General features: G+C 51.0%; 1 protein-coding gene across 2 annotated transcripts in view; it reads left to right on the top strand.

Annotated features, from left to right (window-relative positions):
- The first annotated feature begins 2,847 nt into the window (after positions 1–2,847).
- Positions 2,848–22,686, top strand: part of Cdc42bpb (CDC42 binding protein kinase beta) — an 89,139-nt gene continuing 69,300 nt past the window's right edge. For both annotated transcript variants that reach the window (XM_021645529.2, XM_021645528.2), the window contains exon 1: positions 2,848–3,022. In XM_021645529.2, coding sequence (XP_021501204.1) covers positions 2,848–3,022 — 175 coding nt within the window. The remainder of the gene's footprint in view (positions 3,023–22,686) is intronic.

The raw sequence follows: 22,686 nt of genomic DNA, 5'->3' as shown, positions 1-22,686 counted from the left end.
TGGAAGCAGAGGTTCAGATGGTTTTCTTTTTGCTTGTTTGTTTGTTTGTTTTAATACCAGTTAGATCAAACAAGTCTCTGTTGATCCTTCATGTTTTCTTTCTGCATTATTTACTGTTCCTATTCCTTTCTCTTGGACACTATCTCCTGTCACTCTTTAGTGACTTGAAAAGATACTTTTCAGGCACAAACTGCAAGTCCCTTTCTCACACTGATTTAAAGAGAAAAAGAAACTTTGTTTCCTCCAGTCAGATCCCTCCTTCCTTCTCAAAGAAGGGTTGTGTTTCTGAACCTGAAATCCCACTGTCACAGCTTGTACTGTGAAGCAGGTCAGCAAATCGCAACCCTACAAGGCACTGGCTTCTGCAAATAGTGCTCCACGGCGCAGAGCCGCCCCATCGTTTAGACATCATCCATGTGGATGTGGGATTCTCAAGCTCTGGGAGTTAATCCTCCAGGCTGCCTATGTAGATTATCAGGGGAAACTCTTGGGAATCTGTCCCCTATCCAGACCAGGTCTTTGCTTGTGGTTTGAAGTACTACGCTGTGTGCATTCTTAAGGTTGGAATAGGCTACCTTGGAGTAGGCTTGGTGTGTTGATCTGAAAACTCAGAAATGCACTGGCAAACCCCAGCAGTTTTCTGTAAGGATACCGTGGGCTCTCATGGATGCCAGAGAAGATATATAGCTAGGCTTCCTCTGTCTAGGGGCCAAGAGCCAGCACCCAAGGCGATTTCACCCTTCCACTGGTCACAGACCATCTGTTTTCTAAAACATTAACCATAACGTTCCAGCAGCACGCACCAAAGCAAGAGTAGTTACGAACAGAGCAGCGGGCAAAGAATCCTTTCCCAAACTGGCTGAGATGCATAGGAGATAGCTCTTACTCTTTTCAGGCCCCAAGGAAGCAGAGGTACAGAAAGATTTATTTATTTATTTATGATCTCAGGCTAGTGAGCAAGCCCCATGTGGACTCACTGTTCCAAGTTCAAAGGAAGTCTACAAAGTACACGTGGGTCTCATCTGTCCCAGGGGCGTGAGGCCTCCTACAAGGCAATGAAGAAACAGCTCTGGGATGAAGGCACTGAAGGCAGCTGGGAGAGGCACCCCAGGCTAGCACAGGGGGGCAAGTGCAAAGCCCTGATTTGGAGGGATTAAATACTCCAGAAGCAAGCAACCAGAGAATGTCCTCAGGGGAATGGCTGCAAGTCTGACAGGGTCAGCCAGAGAAGAGACTCTCTTAAGAGGACACTTATGAGGCAGAGAGAACATGGGGGCTGTAAAAAAAAAAAAAAATCAGTTGTCTGGTCACATTATTTTGGGTCTTTGTCCTACAAACAGTGCTCAGACTTTAGTTTTGGGTAAGGCGATTCTCTTAGCCTGAATTTTAAAAACTGGGCATCACACAGATACATAAGTAGTGACTGTACTTTATGTATGTATAGATTCCCTCCCAATAATACTGATGAGGGCTCGCTCTACCCAATCTACTATGCCGGGCTATTTTTTCTACGTTTTAGATAGTAAGGCTACAAACACACCTATTGACGCGCGTGAATTTTGAGGACAGTCTGGAGGCTTATATGTGTGCTTCTGTAAACCCAAGCAAGTCATACATCATTCCCAGCAGCCCAGAGGGCTCCAGGGACCCTCCAGCCGCTTCCTGCGCAGGAGTCGCCATTGGACTGTCTCTCCAACCAGCGTCTTGCCTCTCAGCTTCCGGCTTCCAAACCCCACCTGCCCCTCCTCCGCTGCACCACAAGCCCCCATTCTTTTGAAGCGACACTGGGGTCCACAAAGGGCTCCTCCTCTGCGGAGGCTCGGGGCTTGCCGCAAGGCACGTTCTACATCCACCTTCTCAGCCGCCGAATCTAGTAAAGGCGGCGACTCCCCTGGAGGCAACAGTCTACTGCCCACCGGGCCGACACCCTAATAATCAGTCGGGGTAGAATGTGAACAGACCAGGCAGGGTACTGCCCATCCCCGGGGGCGCGTGCCCGCGGGGGAGCGCGCGTCCAGCGGCTCCGGGAGCCTCCCGGCAGGTGCCCCGCCCGCGCCTCGAGTGCGCACATGGGCGCAGGGCACCGTCCGTCCACAGCTCGGACGAGTTCCGACGCGACAACCGAAGGCAGCAGAGCTGCTCCTGGGGCCGCGCCGGGCAGCCGCCACGCCAGACCACGAGGGTCAGCGCGAACGCCCGAGAACAGAGCCGAGCTGCGGGAGCCGGGGCGCACAACGCGCGGCTCGGCGCCCCGCCCGGGCTCCCCTGCGCGTGCGCCACCCGCAATCTCGGGTTCGCACTCGGCGCCCCGCCCCACACGGCTCCTACGGTGAACCGCGAGGCCCAAAGCGCCGCGGAGCGCCGCGGGCCGAGGGCGGGGCGTCGCGCTGAGGTCAGCGCGGCGGCGCTCGGCCCCGCGGTGGTTGGCTGCGCCGCGCTGGCCGCGCCCTGGTTGGCTTGCGGGTCGCGGGCTGGGCGGCCGGCCGGGCTGAGGTCGGGGCTCGGGCGCCGGCCGGGTTTGCGCTGTGCTCCGCTCCGCCGCGGTCCGGGTCTGCGACGGCGCGCGCGAGGGCGCGGCCAGGCGGCCGAGGGCGGGGACGGCGTGCGGGCGTGCGGGCGGCGCCTAGGGGAGGAGACCGGCCCATGGACCCGCGGGGCCGGGTGCCCCAGACTCGGTGCCGCCCGGACGGAGCCCAAGATGTCGGCCTAGGCCGGGCCGCGACGACGAGGACTGTGCGGCTACTGGACGCCGGGGCGCGCGGCCGCTGGGCCGGGGAGTGCTGGCCCTGACGCCGGGGCGCGCGGGCGGCGAGAGGCCAGCGCGTGGGGAGCGGGCCGCGCGGCACCATGTCGGCCAAGGTGCGGCTCAAGAAGCTGGAGCAGCTGCTCCTGGACGGGCCGTGGCGCAACGAGAGCGCCCTGAGCGTGGAGACGCTGCTGGACGTGCTGGTGTGCCTCTACACCGAGTGCAGCCACTCGGCGCTGCGCCGCGACAAGTATGTGGCGGAGTTCCTCGAGTGGGGTGAGTAAGGTGCCGCTCGCCCCTCTGCGCCTCTGACCTCGCGCCCGCGCCGGGCCTCCTGGTCCTGCGCCCCGAGCCGTCTGTCCTCGGTTCGCACTCCCCCCACTCCCGGCCATCGCCCTGGCCGCTTCCTAGACCCACCCTCCGAGTCTGGATATCATTTCCTGCAGCGCTCCCTGGGACATCCGCCCTGCCCCCGCCCCGGACTAGCCTTTGGGGTCCAGAGTCGGGCCTAGAGTTAGCCCTCCCAGCCCTGGGTTCCGCCAGCTCGGGGGGACAGCCCCTGCGCCTTTTGCTAATCCTCGTCCCTCGCCCCGCCCGGTGGGCCTTCGGAATGCCTCGCCCCAAGCCCAGTCCCGAGGGCTCCACCCAGGTGACAGCCTGTCCACATCCCCTTGATGTCCAGGCCCTGAGCATCCCTTTTCCTTTAGCACCTCCAAGCGATTTTTAATGTTAAGAGCTTTATTTCAGATACACCATGCAAGAGCTATAGACTATTCCCCCAACCCCCGAATTGTAATCCTGTCAGACTCATGATATTTCGGGGGGCGGGAGCAGCTGGAACTGTCACTTAAAAACTTTTCTACATTCTGATCTTGGTATTTGGTTCATTTAGGGATCTAATGCAGTATCACAGGTAGGATAACCTATGGCGCTTTATTAGGACAAATGCTTGATTAAGTCATTTATTGATAGTTCCCAAGGCCGGTTAGAGTGTAAAGTGAAACACTTGCTTCAGCCATCTCTAACAGCCATTTCCCCTCAAGACCCTCAGTTCGCTGAGTACGAGGAAATGAGGCTTAGGTTCAGGTCAAACTGTAAATCCTACCCTTGGGTTGCCTTCGTCATTGGGCTAGGGCTGAGCTGTTTGAACCAGCCATTTCTAATCTTTGGGACTGATAAAGTTGATATTTACACGAGGAAACCGGTGTATTCCACATGGAGGCCTCCTGCTCTTGCAGTGGTGGCCAGAGTCTAGAATTTCGTTTAGAACTTCAGTTTCACTCCTTTTTAGAGGGCGTCTGTCTGCTTGCTGTTCGGTGCAGATGCGTGAGAGCAGCTGGAGGAGGTATCCTGCCCCGGGACAGTCTGGGGCTTTGTTGTGAGGGGCCTCGGCTCTTGCTTACACAGAGGACTGGGGCCTCTGTCGGTGACGTGATTTCCAGTTGGATAATGAAGTGACTTTGGAGTTGCTTTGAAAGTGAGGTCTTTAGTGCTGCAATCTGAGACGCCTGGATATTGTATTTGTCATTCTTTCCTGAGCACTGGAACTTGAAATCCAGGCAATTCCACCATCAGGTTCAGCTGGGTGCATAGCATGTGGGTAATGAGAGCAGGCTTAGCCTACTCCTGAGGTGTGGTCCAGTTGTCCTCTGGCCCGGGACCTGCACAGCGTCTGCTGTGGATGTGCCGGAAGGTTGGGTGCCTGCCGCTGGTACTTCGGTCTTCCCTGCAGGAAGCTCTTCTTAGCAAGTGCACAGGGCAGATTTTAGATTTGACTCTTCCAAATCCAAACAGCAGCTCTGGGTGGTAGTGTAGATACAGTTTTAAAATTGTGTTTGGCTGTTGAAAATTGTGATTACAAATAAATCATCCTCTTAGCTCAGTTCCTACAGCCATGTAAGCTTTTAATTAAGCGCAAACCAGGTGTGGTGGTGCATACCTGCAATCCCAGCATTTGGACTCAGACAGGAGGATAAGGAATTGAAGGTTAGCCTGGGTACATTGTGAGTTTAAAGCCAGGATGGCTGCTTGGAGTCCATCAACAGCAAAAACCAAACTACAGAACAGAATGGTCTTAGATACAAGGTAGAACTTTAATAGTAACGTAGTTTAGACTGCTGTGTGCCCTTCTGTATGCTCTGTACCCACTGTTGTAACATTGAAGTGCTGTGTTACTACCATAAGGATACGTGCAGTCAGTGGCTAGGTGTTTTGGTTCTGGAGCACCGACCTACCTTGACAGTGGAAGGACTTGCGTTCAGGAGGCATCCCGGTGCCAGCCTACATCGCTGAAGTTTGGGCTTCTTCATTTAGCCTGTTTTGAAGTCCCCGAGAGCCGGTCTTTCCTCACCATACAAGTCCTGGCAAGTGTCTGGTGACAAGTAGGTAGGGTTCTTGAAACTTAGGAAGGAAACAGCTAACTCAGCCCTAAGAAACCTTAGGGAGATCCTTGAGGACATTTGGAAAACAAAGTAATAAAAAGTTTTTAAATGTTAGAGATTGTCCCCGGCTCTCTGGCCACTGTGTTTGTGTTGGATGTGTCACTGCGGCCTTGAGTGCAGTACTGTCTTCGCTTGCCCTTTGAGTGTGTTTATCATTTGATTGGTTTCCTCTATGAAATTCCAGACCGGAATTGAAAGTTGGAAATACTGTGCTTTGTATGTGTGTTTCTCAACATGTAAATTAGAAGTTGTTTGAAGCACAGCGTATGAAGCATTTTAAAATTTCCACTGGCAAATGGTAAGATACAGACACCCTAATGTGCTGTCTTTTCTGTCTTTTTCTCTTCATATAAAAACGTGTTTTCACACACTGAGTTTTTTCACAGCTCGGGTGTAATCTTTGAAAGCACTTCTGTTGAAATTCCAGGTTGCCTCACTGCACAGGCTTCTGTGGCCTGTAGACCAGAAGACAGGGCAGGTGTCGTGAGCTGCCAAGTGCCTGTCCTGGGCGTCTTCTCTGACTGTGTTTGACCTCTTAATGAATAGAGCTAAGCTTTGTATCCTTCTGGTTAATTCCTTGTAAGTTTTCTCCTCTTCCTCCTCCTCCTCCTCCTTTTTTCTTTTGGTTTTTTCAGGACAAGGTGTCTGTGTAGACCAGGCTGATCTCGAGCTGACTGGTCTGCCTGCCTCTGCTTCTTGAATGTTGGGATTATAGGCGTGTGTCACCACACCCAGCAAGCATTTTTTAAAATTTCTTTAATGAAAAATTTCATCATTATTATTATTTTGTTGTTTTTTCGAGACATGGTTTCTCCGTGTAGCCTTGGCTGTCCTGGACTGACTTTGTAAACCAGGCCAGCCTGGAGCTCACAGAGATCCCTGAGTGCTGGGATTACAGGCATGCACCACCACGCCTGGCTAGTATTGTTTTTACATATGGGTGTTTTGCATGTTTGCATGTGTATGCATTGCATTGCATGCAGTGTCCCCAGAGGCCAGAAGAGGGTGTCAACCCCCTGGGACTGGGTTTACAGGCAGTTGTGCGGTGTCCTGTGGGAGCTGAACCTGGTTCCTCTAGAAGAGCAGAAAGTGTTCTTAGTGTTTGAGGAATCTCTCAAGCCCCTTGAAAATTAAAAGTAAAAAGAAAGATCTCGTGTGTGCCCAGGCGTGTGTGCTATAGTGCCTGTGTGGAGGTCAGAGGTCATGTAGCAGAAATGAGCTGTGTCCGCTGTGAGTGTCCTGGCAGTAGCACTTGGGCAGCCAACTGTTTGCCAGCCCTCCCCCTCCCACTCCCTGGGCCCATGCACCCGGTGCCCTCTCACTGAGCTCTGCGGGGTGCTCATCTCTGTGGTCAGGCGGTAGGACCTGATGGTACGAAGCACCTCACAGTACCCGGTAACTTCCGCTTTCTCTGCAGAAGATGTTTGCTGAACGTGAGAGATTTAGGAAACATCTTTTAATAAGACCAATTAGAAGGAACTGCTGGAAATTGCATGATTAAAAGAAACAGGCTGACATAATTCTGATTTTAACTCCTCACGGTGCGCACGGACACTGAGCTCAAGACATGACGTAGGAGAGTGGAGACCATTAAACATTAACAGGCCAGCCCTACTTTGTCTCTGGCCACACGGCTTCATGGACAGTTGGACTGTAAACTGAACACACAGCAGTGTGTGTGTCAGACATGCAGAACTGAGGTGAATTGTTCCTGTCAGGACGCCACAGCTGGGCCACCTGCTTGGCAGTTCATGCCGTGTGGTGAGCACTCCCGAACAGTGCTCGTGTGAGGGAGCCGAGCGAAGTCCCGGAGGCCTGGCGGGCCCTCTCCTGCCTCCTGCTCTTGCTTCCTGCCTCCTGCTCCTGCTCCTGCCTCCTGCCTCCTGCCTCCTGCTCCTGCTCCTGCCTCCTGCTCCTGCCTCCTGCCTCCTGCTCCTGCCTCCTGCTCCTGCTCCTGCCTCCTGCTCCTGCCTCTTGCTCCTGCCTCCTGCTCCTGCCTCCTGCTCCTGCTCCTGCCTCCTGCTCCTGCTCCTGCTCCTGCCTCCTGCTCCTGCCTCCTGCTCCTGCCTCCTGCTCCTGCCCGCCTCTTGCTGAGGAGCCAGGTTTCCAGGTCTCCTGTCTAGACCCAGAGATGTACGCTCAGCCAGCGAGTGGGCAAGACTGTAATTCCAGCAATGCAGACCGGCTAAGAAGAGCCGATATGTTCTTGCTAAAGAGGAGAAAGTATTTCCAGGTTTTTAAAATTGTATAGATTTTGTGAGTATGTGTGTGGGCAACCATGTGTGGAGGCCAGAGGACGGCCTGCGGGGGTGAGCTCTCTTCTTCCCCTTTGTGAGATCGAACTCAGGTTGTCAGGTTTGCTGATGGGCACCATTACTTGCTGAGCCATTTCACTGGGCCCTGGAAGTATTTTTCGGGCTGACAGCGTTAATAGGTTCTTGTTATCTGTTGATCTATTTATTTTTAAGGAATTAAAATCTGGATAGGCATCTGGCTTAGCTGGCAGAATCCTTGCCTAACATGTACATGTTCTGTCTGGCTAATACCACATACAAACTTGGCATGGTAGTGCCTGCCTGTGACCTAGCCCCAAGGGTGGAGTCAGGAAGAGCAGCGTTCAGGGACATCCTTAGCTACATAGGGAGTTTAAGGTCAGCCAGGGCTACGTGAGACCATGGGTCAAAACAAAACTTTAAAAAACTAAAACAGCATAGCCGTGTATTCTTACCTGACCTCTGGGACCACACACACTTCGGGTCCTCCTCCACTTTGATGCTTTATTATTACTTTGTGTGTGGATGGCGAGTGCCCCAGGGCACGTGTGGAAGTCAGAGGACAGTGCCTGTGAGTTGGTCTCCCTGCGCTCTGGGGAGGACAGCTCGGTGGCAGGCGTCTTCATCCGCCCTCTCGAGCCGTCTCGCTGGCAGTTGCTTTCACCGTTACCTTTTAGGGTTTTCTTTAATCTGGGCTGGCGTAGAATTCTGTGTAGTGAAGACGATCCTGAACTCTGTCTCCTGCTTCTGTCTCCCGAGTGCTCTCTCCCCAGCCAGCTCTTACAGGTTTTATCCTCAGATTCTTGTCTTGTGTAACAACCGGACTGTAAGGTTTCCTCGAGGTGTGCACAAGCTGCCCTAGCCATCTCACGGATGAAGATGGGAAAGCGAGGAGACCCTGGTCCTCAGTAGGAAGTCCTGAGTGTGACAGTTCTCTTGCTTATTTTGGAAGATGCTAAACTCTCACCACACACATAATAATTTTTTCCACAAAAATTTGTAAAATTTAAAATCTACCAGAAAAACTTAACCTATGAAGTAGAGACCACTCTTTGAGGTTTTTGTTTGTTTGTTTTCTGGACAGGGTTTCTCTGTAGCCTTGGCTGTCCTCAACTCACTGTGTAGACCAGGCTGGCCTGGAATGCACAGAGATCACCTGCCTCTGCCTCCCTGAGGCTGGGAGTACAGGTGTGAGCCACCACACCCAGCCAGTTTGGTTTTAAATAATCTTTGCTGACAGTTAGGTTTTGGTTTGGTTTGTTGGTTGGTGGGTAACTGGCAGTTGTTTTTAGATGAACACTGTCCCCTGAAAATTATATAATAGGGAACTTTGGATTTTTGTTTACTTTTGCTATTCTTAGGAATGTGTTGAAAATTCAGAAATTTTAAATTAGTTCCTTCAAATTCTGTCTCTGAATTGGAGCCCCTCAGAGAAGCTTCTCCTTTTCAGGTTATTCTTGACATTATGGGGCACATTATTCCTGTGATCTCCAGAGGGGACTTTGGAGACACCGTGGGCGCCCCACTGTGCTGCTCTCCCTTGGGTAAACGGTTCCAAACCTCTCCTCTCCTGAGCGGCCTCCAAGCGTTCTGAGGCAGTGTCCAGCCTGTGTGACTCCCTCAGCGCCGCAGTCAGCCTTGGTCCTCCTGGCTGCCAGTTGCTGGGTGACTGGTTTTTCCTTTGGCTCCTCTTTAGCACTGGCCTAGCTAAGCTCTTGACCCCCGATGTAAGTGGATGCTTCCCCGTGTTAAAGGCCTCTGCAGGGGCAGTTTCCCACTCTGCCCCTCAGCTCATTGCCTTTTCTACCAGAAACTCCTGCGCTGCTTCACAATGGGGCCTTTTAAAAAGCCCTGAAACCCAGAGTCCAGCACTAGGGTTTAAAATGGACCTAAAGGATCCCACAGACCTAGCTTTAAAAGTTAAGGTTAACAACCTTTCTATTAAACACTCCGGAGTGATTTTTCTGTACATTTGAATTTACCTTTATGAGCGTCTCGGCTTTACGTAAAGCCGAGTAGAGCGGTGCAGTTGATACATCAAGCAGCCATCCCCTTTGCTCCCTCAGCCTCCGCCTCTGACGCTCACCCCCTGTTCCTGCCTCCAAGGTAGGCGCACACCACATCCGTCGGGAGGGAAACTGAGATACAAAGCCAAGGCTGCGTTTGCTGTCTCCTAAAATTGGGATGTCATGGTCCAGGTCTAGTAGGGCACGTGATGAGATGGCTCAGCAGTTAAGAGCACTGGCTGCTTTTCCAGGGCGCCTGACACCTTCCGGTTTCCCAGCATCCATGTGGTGGCCCGTGAACACCTGTAATCCAGCCCTGAGGACCTGACCTCCTCTTCTGGCCTCAGAGAGTACCACTGCATGAGTGGTGGTGAACAGATACTCACGCAGAAACAATACACCCATACACATTAAAAGTGTCGTTTCGGCGCCCCCCCCCCCCCATTTTTAAGTTGTCCTCTGGCCTCCAGACTCACATATGGCATGCACAGGCACAACCACATAAAAATAATTTTAATTTAAAGTTTTTACGTGCCTTGATACTTTTGCTGACATGCATGTCTGTGTGAGCGTGCCGGGCCCGTAGGAACTCTACTGCTGTGAGCTGCCATGTGTGAGCTGGGGATTGAACACAGATTCTCTGGAAGAGCAGCCAGTGCCTCTGAGCCACCTCTCCAGAAACCATAGCTAAACCTTAACCTCTGTGTTTTTTTGGTTTGATTCGGTTTTGGTTTTGTGTTTTCAGGATAGAGTTTTTCTGTGTAACAGCCCTGGCTGGCTTTGAACTCACAGAGCTCCACCTGCCTCTGCCTCCTGAGTGCTGGGATGAAAGGCTTGCACACCATGGCCAGCTTGTGGGCCCCTCTTAACTGCAGTCCACTTGTCCAGCCCTTCCAGGAGCAGCACGGTGGGGTGACTGTAGAAGACCCTGGCGTGTCTGTGGCTGCTTAGCTAGCTGTCCCTGGCTCATTTCCCCTCGCACAGCTCGCTGTCCTCCTCTTCCCTCTGGACATCACCTGCTGTCCCGGGGGCCTCCACACTCTGCAGCCCTTTCTTCCACTGCCCTGGGGACAGGCTTTGCCTTTGCTCTCTTTTTCCAAATACAGCTACATGATTTGGGTTGAGTTGATCTTACCAGTAGGTGAAGATTGCCACAGCTAAACTGTAAAGAGTAGAGTTCATTTGGGCATCTTTAGTAAGGGATTTTTTTTTTTTTAATGTGATTGAAGTGAATTATCTGCCCTTTATTTAGCTTGAGTTTCAGTGAACAGACTTGCATTTCATACTAGGTTCTTATTTTATTTATTTATTTATTTTACTTGAAACAGGGTCCCACTCTGTAGCCTTGGCTGACCCTGAGCTGGCTATGGAGACCAGGCTGGCCTTGATTCACAGATGACCTCTTGCCTCTGCTTCCCGAGTGCCGGGACTAAAGCTGTGTGCCACCATGCCTGGCTTCACACAAGGTTTTTAAGAACCCTGGTGAAATCACATGCCTTTTTTTTTTTCTCTCCTAGACAGGGTTTATCTGTGCCTTCGTGGTTTTAGGTTGTTTTTAGGTTACTACTGAGCTGCTCTCCATAGAGTCCTTTCCATTTTTCATGGGCTTTTTCTCTCTGTAGGGGTGGGGGAGTTCAGAGGTTGGACCTTGATGCACCTGCCCAGACTGGCCTCAGACTTGAGCATCTGTGGTCGCCGCCGGAGCGCACTGCACTGCTTCAGTGGGGATTGTTCTTGTCTCTCCTTCATTTCATTCTCTTCTGGATTGGGTGTCTTTCCCCTTCGAGTGAGTGCTTTTTCTAGTAGCTTCCTGAGTAGGTTCATCAGAGGTAAATGTTTGAGACTTGATCTACCTAAAAATGTTCTTCCCCTCCCAACCGGGATGACAATGTGCCTGGACATGGGGTGTGAGGACAGGAAAGATGTCCCTGAGCCATTTGAAGAAGTGTTGCTGGTAACGAGAAGTCCAGGACCACTGAGGCTCTGGGGCCTTCGTGTGACCGTTTGGATCTGGAGGCTTTGGGTCGTGCAGTCTGGTGGGAACCTTGGATCCCATGACTTTGGGTGACTTCAGTCTGCAGCTCTCTGCTCTTGGGTTTTCCGGTGCACACCTCTAAGTGAGGTTCAGTTGCATCTCCTGGGCCTCATAGAGTCTGTTTCCATGATGCCAGCTTCATGTCCAGGTGTCCTGTTCTTTAGGATTTCTTTCATAACATCTTGTTTTTGTTTTGTGAAGGCAACCGCTTTTAAATGTATTTTTATGTTTTTATTGACTTACGAACATATATGTTGTTCAGGGATTTTCTTACATTCATGCTCACTTGTCTGTGTGTGGTATATGTACATGTGTGTTTGTTCCTGAGTGTCCATGTGGGTGTGCCTGTGTAAGCATGTTCCTGTGTAGAGGCCACAGATAGACATTGGGTGTTTTCTGTTGGTCTCTGCCGTGTTTTTGGACACAGTCTCTATGGACCTGGAAGCTCACTGGACTGCTAGACCAGCTGACCAGTGAGCTCTGGGGAGAGAGCTGTCTCTGCTGCCCGGGCTGGGGTTACAGGCTGTGTTTATGTCTGTTCTTACTTGGCTGCTGGGATCTGAACACAGGTCCTCACGCTTGCCCGGCATGCTTTTCTTACTCACTGAGCCCTCCCCTCCTTCTTCCCCCGCCCTTCCTCAGACAGGTCTCACCGTGTTGTCCACGCTTCCTGGTCCTCCTCCCACAGCTCTGAGGCAGCGTTTTCGCTAATTGCAGGACTTGTCACGTCTGAGTTCCTGTTTTCCTGTCCCTGCTTCGGTCTTTGGAGAGGCTCTTTTTCCACATCTGGTGGTTTGGGCTGTCTTTCTGTAGCTATATTGTCTGACTGGACCTCCGCATCACTGGCAACCTTGACTCCTTGTCTCAGCTTCACGAAATGGGATGTGGGGGCCAGAGAGCTGCTCACATGTATCAGGAACTTCTGTTCTTCCTGGGAGCTCCAGTGTGGTTCCCGTCGTCTGCATAGGGTGGCTCACGCCCACCTGTAACCCTGGCTCCCAGGGATCTGGTGTTCTTTTATGACCTATCTGGGCACTTGTACACTTGTGGCATATACTCATACAGACACATAGGAAGATTTTTTTTTTTTCTCTCCCAGACAGGGTTTATCTGTGTAACAATCCTGGCTGCCCTGGAACTCACTTTGTAGCCCAATCTAGCCTCAGATTTACAGAGAGCTTCCTGTCCTTGCCTCCTGAGTGCTGGCATTAAAGACATGAGCCACCATGCCCAGCCCAATAAAAATCTTAAAAAGACAGTCAGACGGATAGATAGATGTAGCTCTGGAGTGCGATTGGCAGTGCCGGAACGTAGTGATTGGGTATTATAAATTTTCTCTTAGTCTTGAAAGGAGAAATTTGCCCTGTCTGATGTTGGGTAGCTGCTAGCCTGGGAGGCCGTGACGAGGTGGCGGAGGTGGTGGGTAGGGCAGCTTGAACACCTGCTTCCACGGGCTCAGGCTGGTCCTGTCTCTGTGTTGCTGCTCGCTTTGCCGGGCTCCCTGCAGTACCCCACTCACCTGCCACTCCAATACACCCAAAGGTCTTGGCTGATGCTCGGCTCTGCTGAGTTAGTGTCCACTTGTCTGTCCGCTTCCCCTCCACTGCAGAACTGCATGGACACTGCCACACCACCGTTACCTCTCACCTTTCATTTCACAGTTACATGTTTTTAGGTGTGGGGGTTGAAAGTGGGGCCTTCTGCACCATCGACCCACACCCCCAACTCTGCAGAACACTGTGAAGGACCCAGGCTGTGGCAGCACTGCCTGGGTGAACAGAGCTGCCCTGAGGCCCAGCCTGTCTCTGAGATCCTCCCGGGAAGCTCACCCGTTCTGATGGTTGGAGTCTTCAGACTACAGGTGAAGGGTGGGCTGTGTGTCTTGGTCTGCACGTGTGGCTGCCGAGGCCTTTGCTTACGCTTTCCCTGGAATTGGATGTTCTTTCAGTTTCTGTGGTCTGTTTTTTCTTGAAAGGGACCCAGGCGGAGGAAAAGGAAGTAAGGGCGTCTGGCCTGCCACGGAGATCAGGGCCGGACAGAGAGGGATGAGAGAGAGAGGCGCACCAGGCTGTGTGAGGGTCTGAGAAGGTGCGCCTTCCTCGAGTGCTTCCTCGAGCGGTGGCCGGGAAGACACGGAGGGGCTCAAGGGTGCCATCTGCAGCACAGCAGCTGTGAGTGTAACTGTCTTGAAGTGACGCAGAGCTGAGTTTGTTCAGCTCCTGAGCTTGTATGTAGGAGGAAGTCACTTGGAAATAAACAAGAGGGCAACAAGAAAATTCTCTCCACCCCCCAAACTTTCTGAAAACAAAAACAGAAGCGAAAAGGTCAGTAGACGCCCCTTACCCACACCGTTGGCAAGGGTTGCTCTGTGGCATGCCACCATTGGTGGTATAAGGAGTTGAATAATTGAGCTCTGCCATTCTGCATACGAGAGAAGTTTAAGTCTGCAAGCGACTGCACTTAACATTTTTAATTCCAGATAGCATTTGTAGTGGTTGATGCTGATTTTATGACTGGATAAGTAGCAATCCGTAAAGTAATGTTATTGTGTGTGTTTTAAAGGTAGGGTTTTACTATTTCTTGTTTGTAGGCTTGGAACTCACCGTATAGACCGGGCTGGCCTCGTTAACTCACAGAGAGCCGTCTGCCTCTGCTCACCCGCACCGGGCTCAAAGGTGTGTGCTGCCACACCCTCCTTGAAGTAATTTTGCAGCTCGGTCACATGTGGAGGCCTTTAACCCAGAGTATTTGAAATCAAGTTGTTGAAGTCTTTTAAGCACATGAACAAAGCAGCTTTCTGGTGTATAGTTAAAATTAATCTCGAGGCTGGAGAGGTGGCTCAGCAGTTAAGAACACTTGACTGCTCTTCCAGAGGTCCTGAGTTCAATTCCCAACAACTACATGGTGGCTCACAACTATCTATACTGGGACCTAATGCCCTCTTTTGGTGTGCATGAAGACCGAGCATTCATATATATAAAATAAGTGAATAAATTAAATTAAAAAAAAAACAGTCTGGGCTGTGTTGAGGAAACATGAAGATAGGCCGTGTGAGCAGCAGGTGGGGGGTTGCTGGGCGTGTTCTACCCCAGCCTTTCCGGTTAGTGGGGCGTCCAGGGGCATTTTGCTGTTAGCACGGGTGATGTCTGAGATACTTCTCAAACCATGCACAGGATGGCTTCATATGACCAAATGATAAGTCCACATACATTCCCTCCATAGTAAATATTTAATTATTTCTATTATTATTTTAGGAAGCAAGGTGTATGTTCATGTTTAGATAGTCCTTGTGAAATATTTTAAGAAAAAAATTTTATTTATTACAGTTCATTCGCTTTGTATCCCAGCTGTAGCCCCTCCCTCATCCCTTTCCAATCCTGCCCTCCCTCCCTCTTCTCCCATGCCCCTTCCCCAGTTTACTGATGGGGAGGTCCTCCTCCCTTCCATAGATGAGTTTTTAAAATTATTTTGTATTATTGATGTATACACATGTGTATGTGTGCAAGCGTGCGTGTGTGTAGTGCCACAGAGGCCAGAAGAGGATGTTGGATCCACTGGAGCTGGAGTTACAGGCTGTTGTGAGCCGGGAAGTGAACTTAGGTCCTCTGCAGGAGCAGCCAGCACTCTTAACCACTCTTGAAATTACATTGAATTCTACCTCGGGTTATTTTGGTGGAGAAGCCTCCTTCCTTGTCTTCCCTTCATGAATGAGTGAGTGTGTGAGGGTGTGTGTGCTGTCTGAAATAGGGTCTCAGTGTGCACTTAGACTACCCTATAGTGATCCTGCCTCAGTTTCCTTAGGGTTGGAATTGCAGGATTGTGGGATTGGGCCACCTGTAATGCCCAGCTTCATGATAACAGGTTCTGTTGTTTGTTGTTTCCTAAAGCAGCTGGGCGGGTGTGTAGGTCCCCAGTGTCAGAGCTGGGAGGTGCGGTGGGGGGAGGGGCTGGTGAGAGGATGCTTGCCGGCCAAGCCAAATAGGTGAGTTTCAGGATGTGAGAGACCTCGCCTCAAAAATTAAAGTGGAGAGGGATCAAGTGAGGGGCGACCCCTGACCCCTGGCCGACACCGGCTCACATCTTGGGTTGTGTGTACGCTGCACACAATACACCACACAGCAAACACCGGGAAACCCAAACTCCAGGTGTGTAATTAGGCAGCATCTAGCTGCAGACGTTTCAGCACCTTAGCTCTCAGCAGGCGCCGACCTACTTCCTCACACGCCTGCTGTGCTGTGGCGACCCTCGCGACACCTGCCACGTACACACACACACACACCTGACACGCACACACGCACGCACACACGCACGCACACACACTCTGTGTCTCCGGCTGGTATCACACTCATGGCATACCTCCCCAGCCCTAGTCAGTGTGAGCTGAGCTGACAGATCAGTGTGCCCAGCTTTTTCACCAGCATGGTTTCAGGGTTCCTCTCACGTGGTGGTGTGTCTCCCTCTGTTCATTCCTTTTCCTCACGGAACACTGCTCCATCGTACAGCAGACCCATACTTCGTACACTCGTCAGCTGATGGACATTGGGTCTATATGCACTAGGAATAGTATTGTAACACTGGTGTGCAATTCTCATGTCTGCTCTTCTCTCCAGTTGGCAGCTCTGTTTTGGGGGTTTTGAGGAACTACGGGTTGTTCCCCAGTCTCCATTCTGCAAGCCGTGTGCCCTGACTTTGTTCTGCTTCTTTCTGTGGGCAGTTTCCTCACTGTTAATTTGATTCCCTCCTCATTAGTGGCTAATGGTTAACACCTTTTCCTCTGCTTGTTGACGGTGACTTTTTTTTTAATATTCAAATTCTTTGCCTATTTAGAATTGAATCAATGTTCTTTTCATGTTGAGGCTGCAGTCATTTATAGGAGACAGGCTTCACATCAAGCTCGTGATCTGCTCCCAGCCCCTGGGCTTCAGTTTGCCTTCTTCACATTGTCCTTGGAAGCACAAGGTTAATTTTGATGAAGTCCAGACAGCGAAGGAGCCATTGCTAAATCCAAAGTCACAGTGTTTTACACCAGTTCTTGTATGTCTCTCCTCTCCCTTCTTCCCTCCTTCTCCTTTCTCCTTCTCTCCTTTTCTTTCCTTTGTTGGTTAGTTTGTTTTTAGACGTGGTCTCCTTATATAGCTCCAGCTGCCTAAAACTCAGAATCTTCCTGCACCCCCCCTTTTTTTTTGAAACAGGGTTTCTCTACATGACCCTGGCTGCCCTGAAACTTGCCGTATAGACCAGGCTCCCCCTAATCTACCTGCCTCTGCCTCCCAAAGCATTTCTGGGACAAACGGTGTGCAGCTGACTGGCGCCTATCTTAAATCCCAGCACTTGGGAGGCAGAGGCTGGAGGATCTCTGAGATTGAGGCCAGGCCAGCCTACAGAGTGAGTTCCAGGACAGCAGGACTACATAAAGAGACCCTGTCTCAAACAACAATTAAAAATATTAAAACTAGTTTTATGTGTATGAGTGTTTTGCCTACATGCATTGTGTACCGTGTGCATGCAGCGCCCGTGGAGGCCAGAAGACGTCAGGCATCAGATCCCCTGGGGCTGGAGCAGCCGTGAGCTGCTTCGTGGGTGCTAGGAATTGAACCCAGATCCCTTGGAAGAGCAGTTTGTGCTTTTAACCACTAAGCCATCTGTCCAGCTCCCTGTGCTTAGAATTTTTAATCTGTAAAGTGAGGCTGGGTGTGGTGGCACACTCATGCAGCCCCTTTTGGGAAGCTGAGGCAGATGTTTTGCAAACTCTGGGCCAGCCTCGTCTACGTAGTGAGGCCTTTGTTCAGAAACAAAGCAAAACAACATCCACCTCCTCTCCTGAATTCTACCACTTGCTGAAAAGGAAATTTGCTTCTTTGCAATTTGGGTACAGTTTGTTTCTTTGTGTGGACTAACTGTTCTGGGGACCCAGAACACTGAGAAGTAGAAAGGGTAGTTCCTGTTCCTGTCAGTCCTGTTTTAGGGGCATTCAGTGTGCCCCAGTAAGCAGGCTGTTAGCCAGGAGGTTTCGTGGGTGTCTAAAGCAGGGTTCTGAGCTCTCTTCTAATTCTAGTTTGTACGTGAGTGTACATGATGCTAGATCACTTCTGTCTCCAAGTTCAAGACCAGTCTGGGCAACAAAGCAAATCCCCTTTCTCCTCCCCACAAAACCACAACTCCTTGATGCAGTTCCTGTGACCACTTTCCAGAACTGCCAGTGCCTGCTACGAGCTAGTCCTAAATCACAAATTAGTGACTACTAGACCATCTGGGAACTCTCCTATCAACTATTGAAACGAAGGAAGACTAAGTGAGAAAGATCTGAAGAGGAAAGAGGGGAAAAAACCTGCTAACAACATGACAGACTGAATTTAGAGAAACTCCTAATTATCTCTGGCAAATTTTAAAAACCAATGCAACCTCCAATCACCATGTGCTCTTCATCGCTAAACCCCAGCTGGAAACCCAGTTCTGACCGTGGCAGCAGAAGCCTGTGCAGATAGTGGAGCGCCACCCGGCAGCTGGAAAGAGCCCGTCCTTCTCCTCAGCCACCCTGGCAGATCCCAGTCACTTTCACTGCAATAACTTCAGCTTTAAAGGAAGTCTCACCATGTAACCCAGGCTGGCCTCAAGTTCAAGCCTCAGCCACACCCGCAACAATTACTTTAAAAATACACTTATATTTTTCTTTTGAGTATTTTCCTGCCTGCGTGTCTGTGTGCCACACACACCTGGGGGTCCGCAGGGGTCCTAAGAGGGCATTGGCTCCCCTGGAACTGGCATTACAGATGGTTGTGAACCACTGTGTGGGGGCTGGGAATTGAATCCTGGTCCTCTACAAGTGTAGCAAGTACTCTTAACCACCACTGAGCCATCTTCAGCTTTAAAAGTGTGTGTGTGTATATATGTGTGTGTATGTGTGTGCGCGCGCGCGTGTGAAGCAGACATGCACAAGCACACACACGCATACACACGCATGCACACGGAGTCTTCTTGAATTGCTCTTTCTCCCCACTTAGACACTGAGGCAGTCTCTTACCTGAACCCAGAATTCATCCACACAGCTGGTCCAGCTGGCATCACTGGCTGTGGCATCTCCATGCATTCTGGGGATCTAACCTCCAGTTTTCATGCTTTGTGTACGTCAAACACTCTAACCACTGGGCTAACCCCAGCTTTACTGCCATTACCTTTAATAAACAGTGGTGGTAACAATAAGCAGCAGCAGTGGTAATTGTATCTGCCAGGCCAGATAGTGGAAACTGTTCATAACCCTAGCGCGTGAGAGGCCGAGAATGGGGTCTCTGGGCAAGCCTATGCCAGGCAGCCACTTTCAAGATTAACCAAGAAAAAAGAGCGGGGACATAAAGTGCTAGGGTGGGGCTATGAGGGGCGCTGACGTTCCCGAGATGAAGAGGATGGGGTGGGCAGGAGTGTGCGTGCATGGCAAGGGCAGCCAAGGGAAGGAGTCCGCCAAAGATGTCAGACAAGTTCCCTAAAAAGTACTGTGAAAACTGATCAAAGGGAAACCGGAAATGTGGATGTGAATACAAAGACTGAGCGAGCAATCAGACTTACCACAAAAGGCCAGGCCCAGTCATGTCGCAGCAGGATGCGTAAGAATCCGTACCAGGGCTCTCACGAGCAAAGCTGGGCACTGCGTCCAGGCCTGATGACCAACGAAAGAGCATTGGGTTGTTGCCCCGCGCTTCTTCTGCATCTGTTGAAATCGTTGTCTTCCACCTCCCATTGTTTTCCTAACAAATACTAACTCCTGGTTGCTGAGATGCCTCAGCGGGTACAGGGACTAGCTGCTAGGCCTGAGGGCCTGCACGGAGCGAGCCAACCCCTGCAAGTTTCCCCTGACTGCCACACACACGCCAAGGCACGTGAGTGGCCACACACAATAAATAAAATAAAGGTAGGCGCGGCAACACGTAGTATAATCCAGCTTTGTGGGAGATTGAGCTTTATCCCAGAAATGTAAGACCGGCTCTCCTGATAATGTGATGTTCAGTAATGTAAAATGAACTTTAAATGTTTTTTAAAATAAAGTTTGGTGTGGAGAATTTTAATGGTTGTTTATTTCCTGAGGCATTGTACAGCACTGTGTTTGAAGGAAGTCTGTGTGTTGCAACAGTGGGAGAGCCTACACAGAGCTTCAAATCAAGTCAAAGTGTGGCTGGGCTGGTGTTGACCAAGTTTGGGAAGTACAGATAGTTTATGCTGAATACTGAAGCCATCCGTCAGGTTAGCTCTGCAGGATTTGCACAGAAGTTTTACCAGCTCGTAAAACTTTTATGGCCCAGAAGGAACGCCAGCAATAAACAAAATTATTTCATAGCAGCTCAGCTGGGCATGGAGCTGGCTGTCCTGGCAGTGCTGCCCCACTTGCTGCAGGGCTGCCGGTCTCGGGGTGCTGCTTTCCCGCTGAGAGGCGTGTGCATGAGAGCTCGTCAGCAGTTTGGGTCGCGCCCTCCAGGACCTGGTTTTAGCAGCTGCCTCCCTTCCCTGTCTGTCTCCCCTACACTCTGTGGGTTGATTTGACCTTCCGAGACACCTCTTCTGCTTTTGTTGGGGCCCTCCCTCCATGATGGGACTTTTGGAGTGAGGGGTGCATCTCACCCTCCCCGCAGCGCTCAGGGTGCTGGTCAGGTGTTAGCCAAGAGCTACAGGGCGGCATCCTTGAACCTCCTGTCTCGTGGACCCACATAGACACAGCTGTGAAGGTGTGTGGCAAGCCTTGCTCCTCCCTGTCTCCATCCCCTTCCCTCCACTGGAGGAGGCCACGAATACCTTTTGCCAGGGGTGACTGGCAGGCTCTCTGAGCTCTGAGGGAGCAGAGAGGATGTGTGGCGCCCTCTTCGCACCCCTCTTCCCCAGGGCATTGGAGGTCCCTTGCAGTGTGTGGTTGTAAGAGAGGCTCCTGGCATGCCTTACACAGCACCCTGCTCCGGATGAGGCTGACTACTACTGGCTGGAGACCCTTCAGCACTGAGAGTAGTGAGGATGCTGTCAGTGTCGAGAAGGGACCTCATGCGGCCCAGGCTGGCACAGGCTGCCTACCTTCTCGCCTCTGCTGCTGTGCCCAGCAGGACTTGGCTTTTAAAAACCGCCTTGGATTTTTTGTGTTTTAACTGAGCTGAGGAACACAAGTTGATACTTGCCCCTCTCTGTGAGCAGCGCCGTGTCCAGCGGCCTCAGGTGTGTTCCTTGCTTCTAGCTCTTCCGGTCGCTGGATCTTCCAGATGCACAGAAGTGCAGACAGCAGGGCTGAGGCCTGGAGCTGCTTCCAGCAGAGTGGGCTCCTTTATGGGTAGCAGTTTTTTCCCATGTGTGTATTGACTACTTCCATATTGCTTTGGAGAGCGTACTCTGATCCTTTTACCACACTCTAGATAGATAGAAATCCTATATCAGGTTGCAAATGTTTTTTGTCTGTGGATTGACATTTCCTTCCCTCTTTCCCACTCCCAGTCTCCCTACCACGAGTTGTGGTCTCGGTATGTTACTAGCCTGGGCTCACCAGAGCTGTAGCCGAGCCTGGAAGGTATCTGAGGCTACAGGTACACCCCTACACACTGCTCCCGCCTCTTCTTCCTCCTCCTTTTGCTTTTTTGAGACAGAGTCTGTGTAGCCCAGGCTGGCCTCAAACTTGTGCTATCTTGCTTCAGCCTCTTAAATGCTGGCATTACAGATGTGTGTGCCACTGGTTTTCTTACCGATATCTGTTGTGTTAGGGTGTGAGGAGGGGATCATTGGTAGGATGCTTGCCTAGTGTTCTGGATTCATTTTCCAGCACTGGGTGAAACTAACTGACTTACCTTTGTTGGCTCCTGGCCGAACAGTTTTAAACACGTTTTTATGTTTATAGTTCAAACATACAAGTGTTAGTTCTTTTGTTTGTTTTGGTTTTGTTTTTCTGCTTTTTGAGATAGTGTCTCAATAAGTAGGCCTGGCTGGCCTGCAACTTGATACGTAGACCAGGCCATCGTCGTGTGTTTCCCCAGCTGTGGCATTAGAGGTTTGTACCACCATGCCTTCTGTTAGTGGTGTTGGTGTTTCGTTTTAAACATGGGTTTTAGGTGCTCAGGCTTGGGCAGCAACGCTTTACCTGCTCAAGGCCCCCCCTTCTTTGTTTAGTTATGTCTATGTTGGGGGTCTACGTGTGGAAGTCAGAGGACAAGTTGTCATTCTCAGGCTCAGGCCATCAGGCCTACTGGCAAGCGCTTTACCCGCAGAGCCATCTTGCTAGTGAGCATTTTTGCTCCTCTCTTTTGGTTCTTTTTTCTTTTTGAGGCACTGTAGCCCAGCCTGACACTGAGCCCATGGTGACTCCCTGCCTCAGTCACCCCGGCACTGGGAGCTGCTATACCCAACTCGTGCCTGCCTTCTTTAGCTTTGCACAGTTGCCCTGAGGTAGTCAAGTCTGTGTCTAGCAGTAACCCCCACCCCCTAGTATGGTGATCGTATTTTATCTAATGTACGAACAGATCGCCCTTCACCTGTTAGCGCATGTTCTTAGCTTTGATGATTATAGATAAAGCTGCTGTGAACATTGTTGTATCTTCTTGATAGATGCATCCATGGTTCTCTGGAGTTACCTTGTCGAGGATTCAGTTTTGGGGCAGCACTTGTTAGCCAGAGAGCTAGCTTCCTGGGCAGGTTTAGGACGGTGACAGTTAGCTGTGCTTAGAGGACGGTGACATACTTGCCTTCAAACTGAACTTTCCCCTTCCGCTCATGGGCCCCGGGCCCGCTCACGGGCAGTGCTCAGAGCCGGACTCATCGTGAGAGGAGCTGCTCTTGCTTTTCTTAGTTCACAGCAGCATTGCAGGACGTTTGGCAATGGGCTGGCACGTGAAAAGGTAACAGACCAGGAGCTGACTCCCCCTAGCTTTTAAAATGGAAACTCTTCAGCGTTACAGGAACTATTAAAGACATAGATGTGGGGACTGAGGATGAATGGTAGTACGTATGAATACAAATGTTACCGTGAACTGGGACCTCTTTCCTCAGTTTGCTGAGATCGTGCCCTCCCTGCATCGTTTCCCTAAACGTTCAGAAAACAGTAGCTGCCATCGGCTGTAGAGTGGATTTATTTGGATGCAGAGAGCAAACAATTTTTAAGATATTAGTTGAATCCTACCTTTCCTGTCCCTTAGATAGGAAGGACTGAGTTCTGGCTGGATCTTTGAGGGTG

Source organism: Meriones unguiculatus, chromosome 7, assembly GCF_030254825.1.
Source record: "Meriones unguiculatus strain TT.TT164.6M chromosome 7, Bangor_MerUng_6.1, whole genome shotgun sequence".
Taxonomy (NCBI): Eukaryota; Metazoa; Chordata; class Mammalia; order Rodentia; family Muridae; genus Meriones; species Meriones unguiculatus.
The sequence above is the reverse complement of the archived record's forward strand: the minus strand, read 5'-3'. Positions and strand labels throughout refer to the sequence as shown.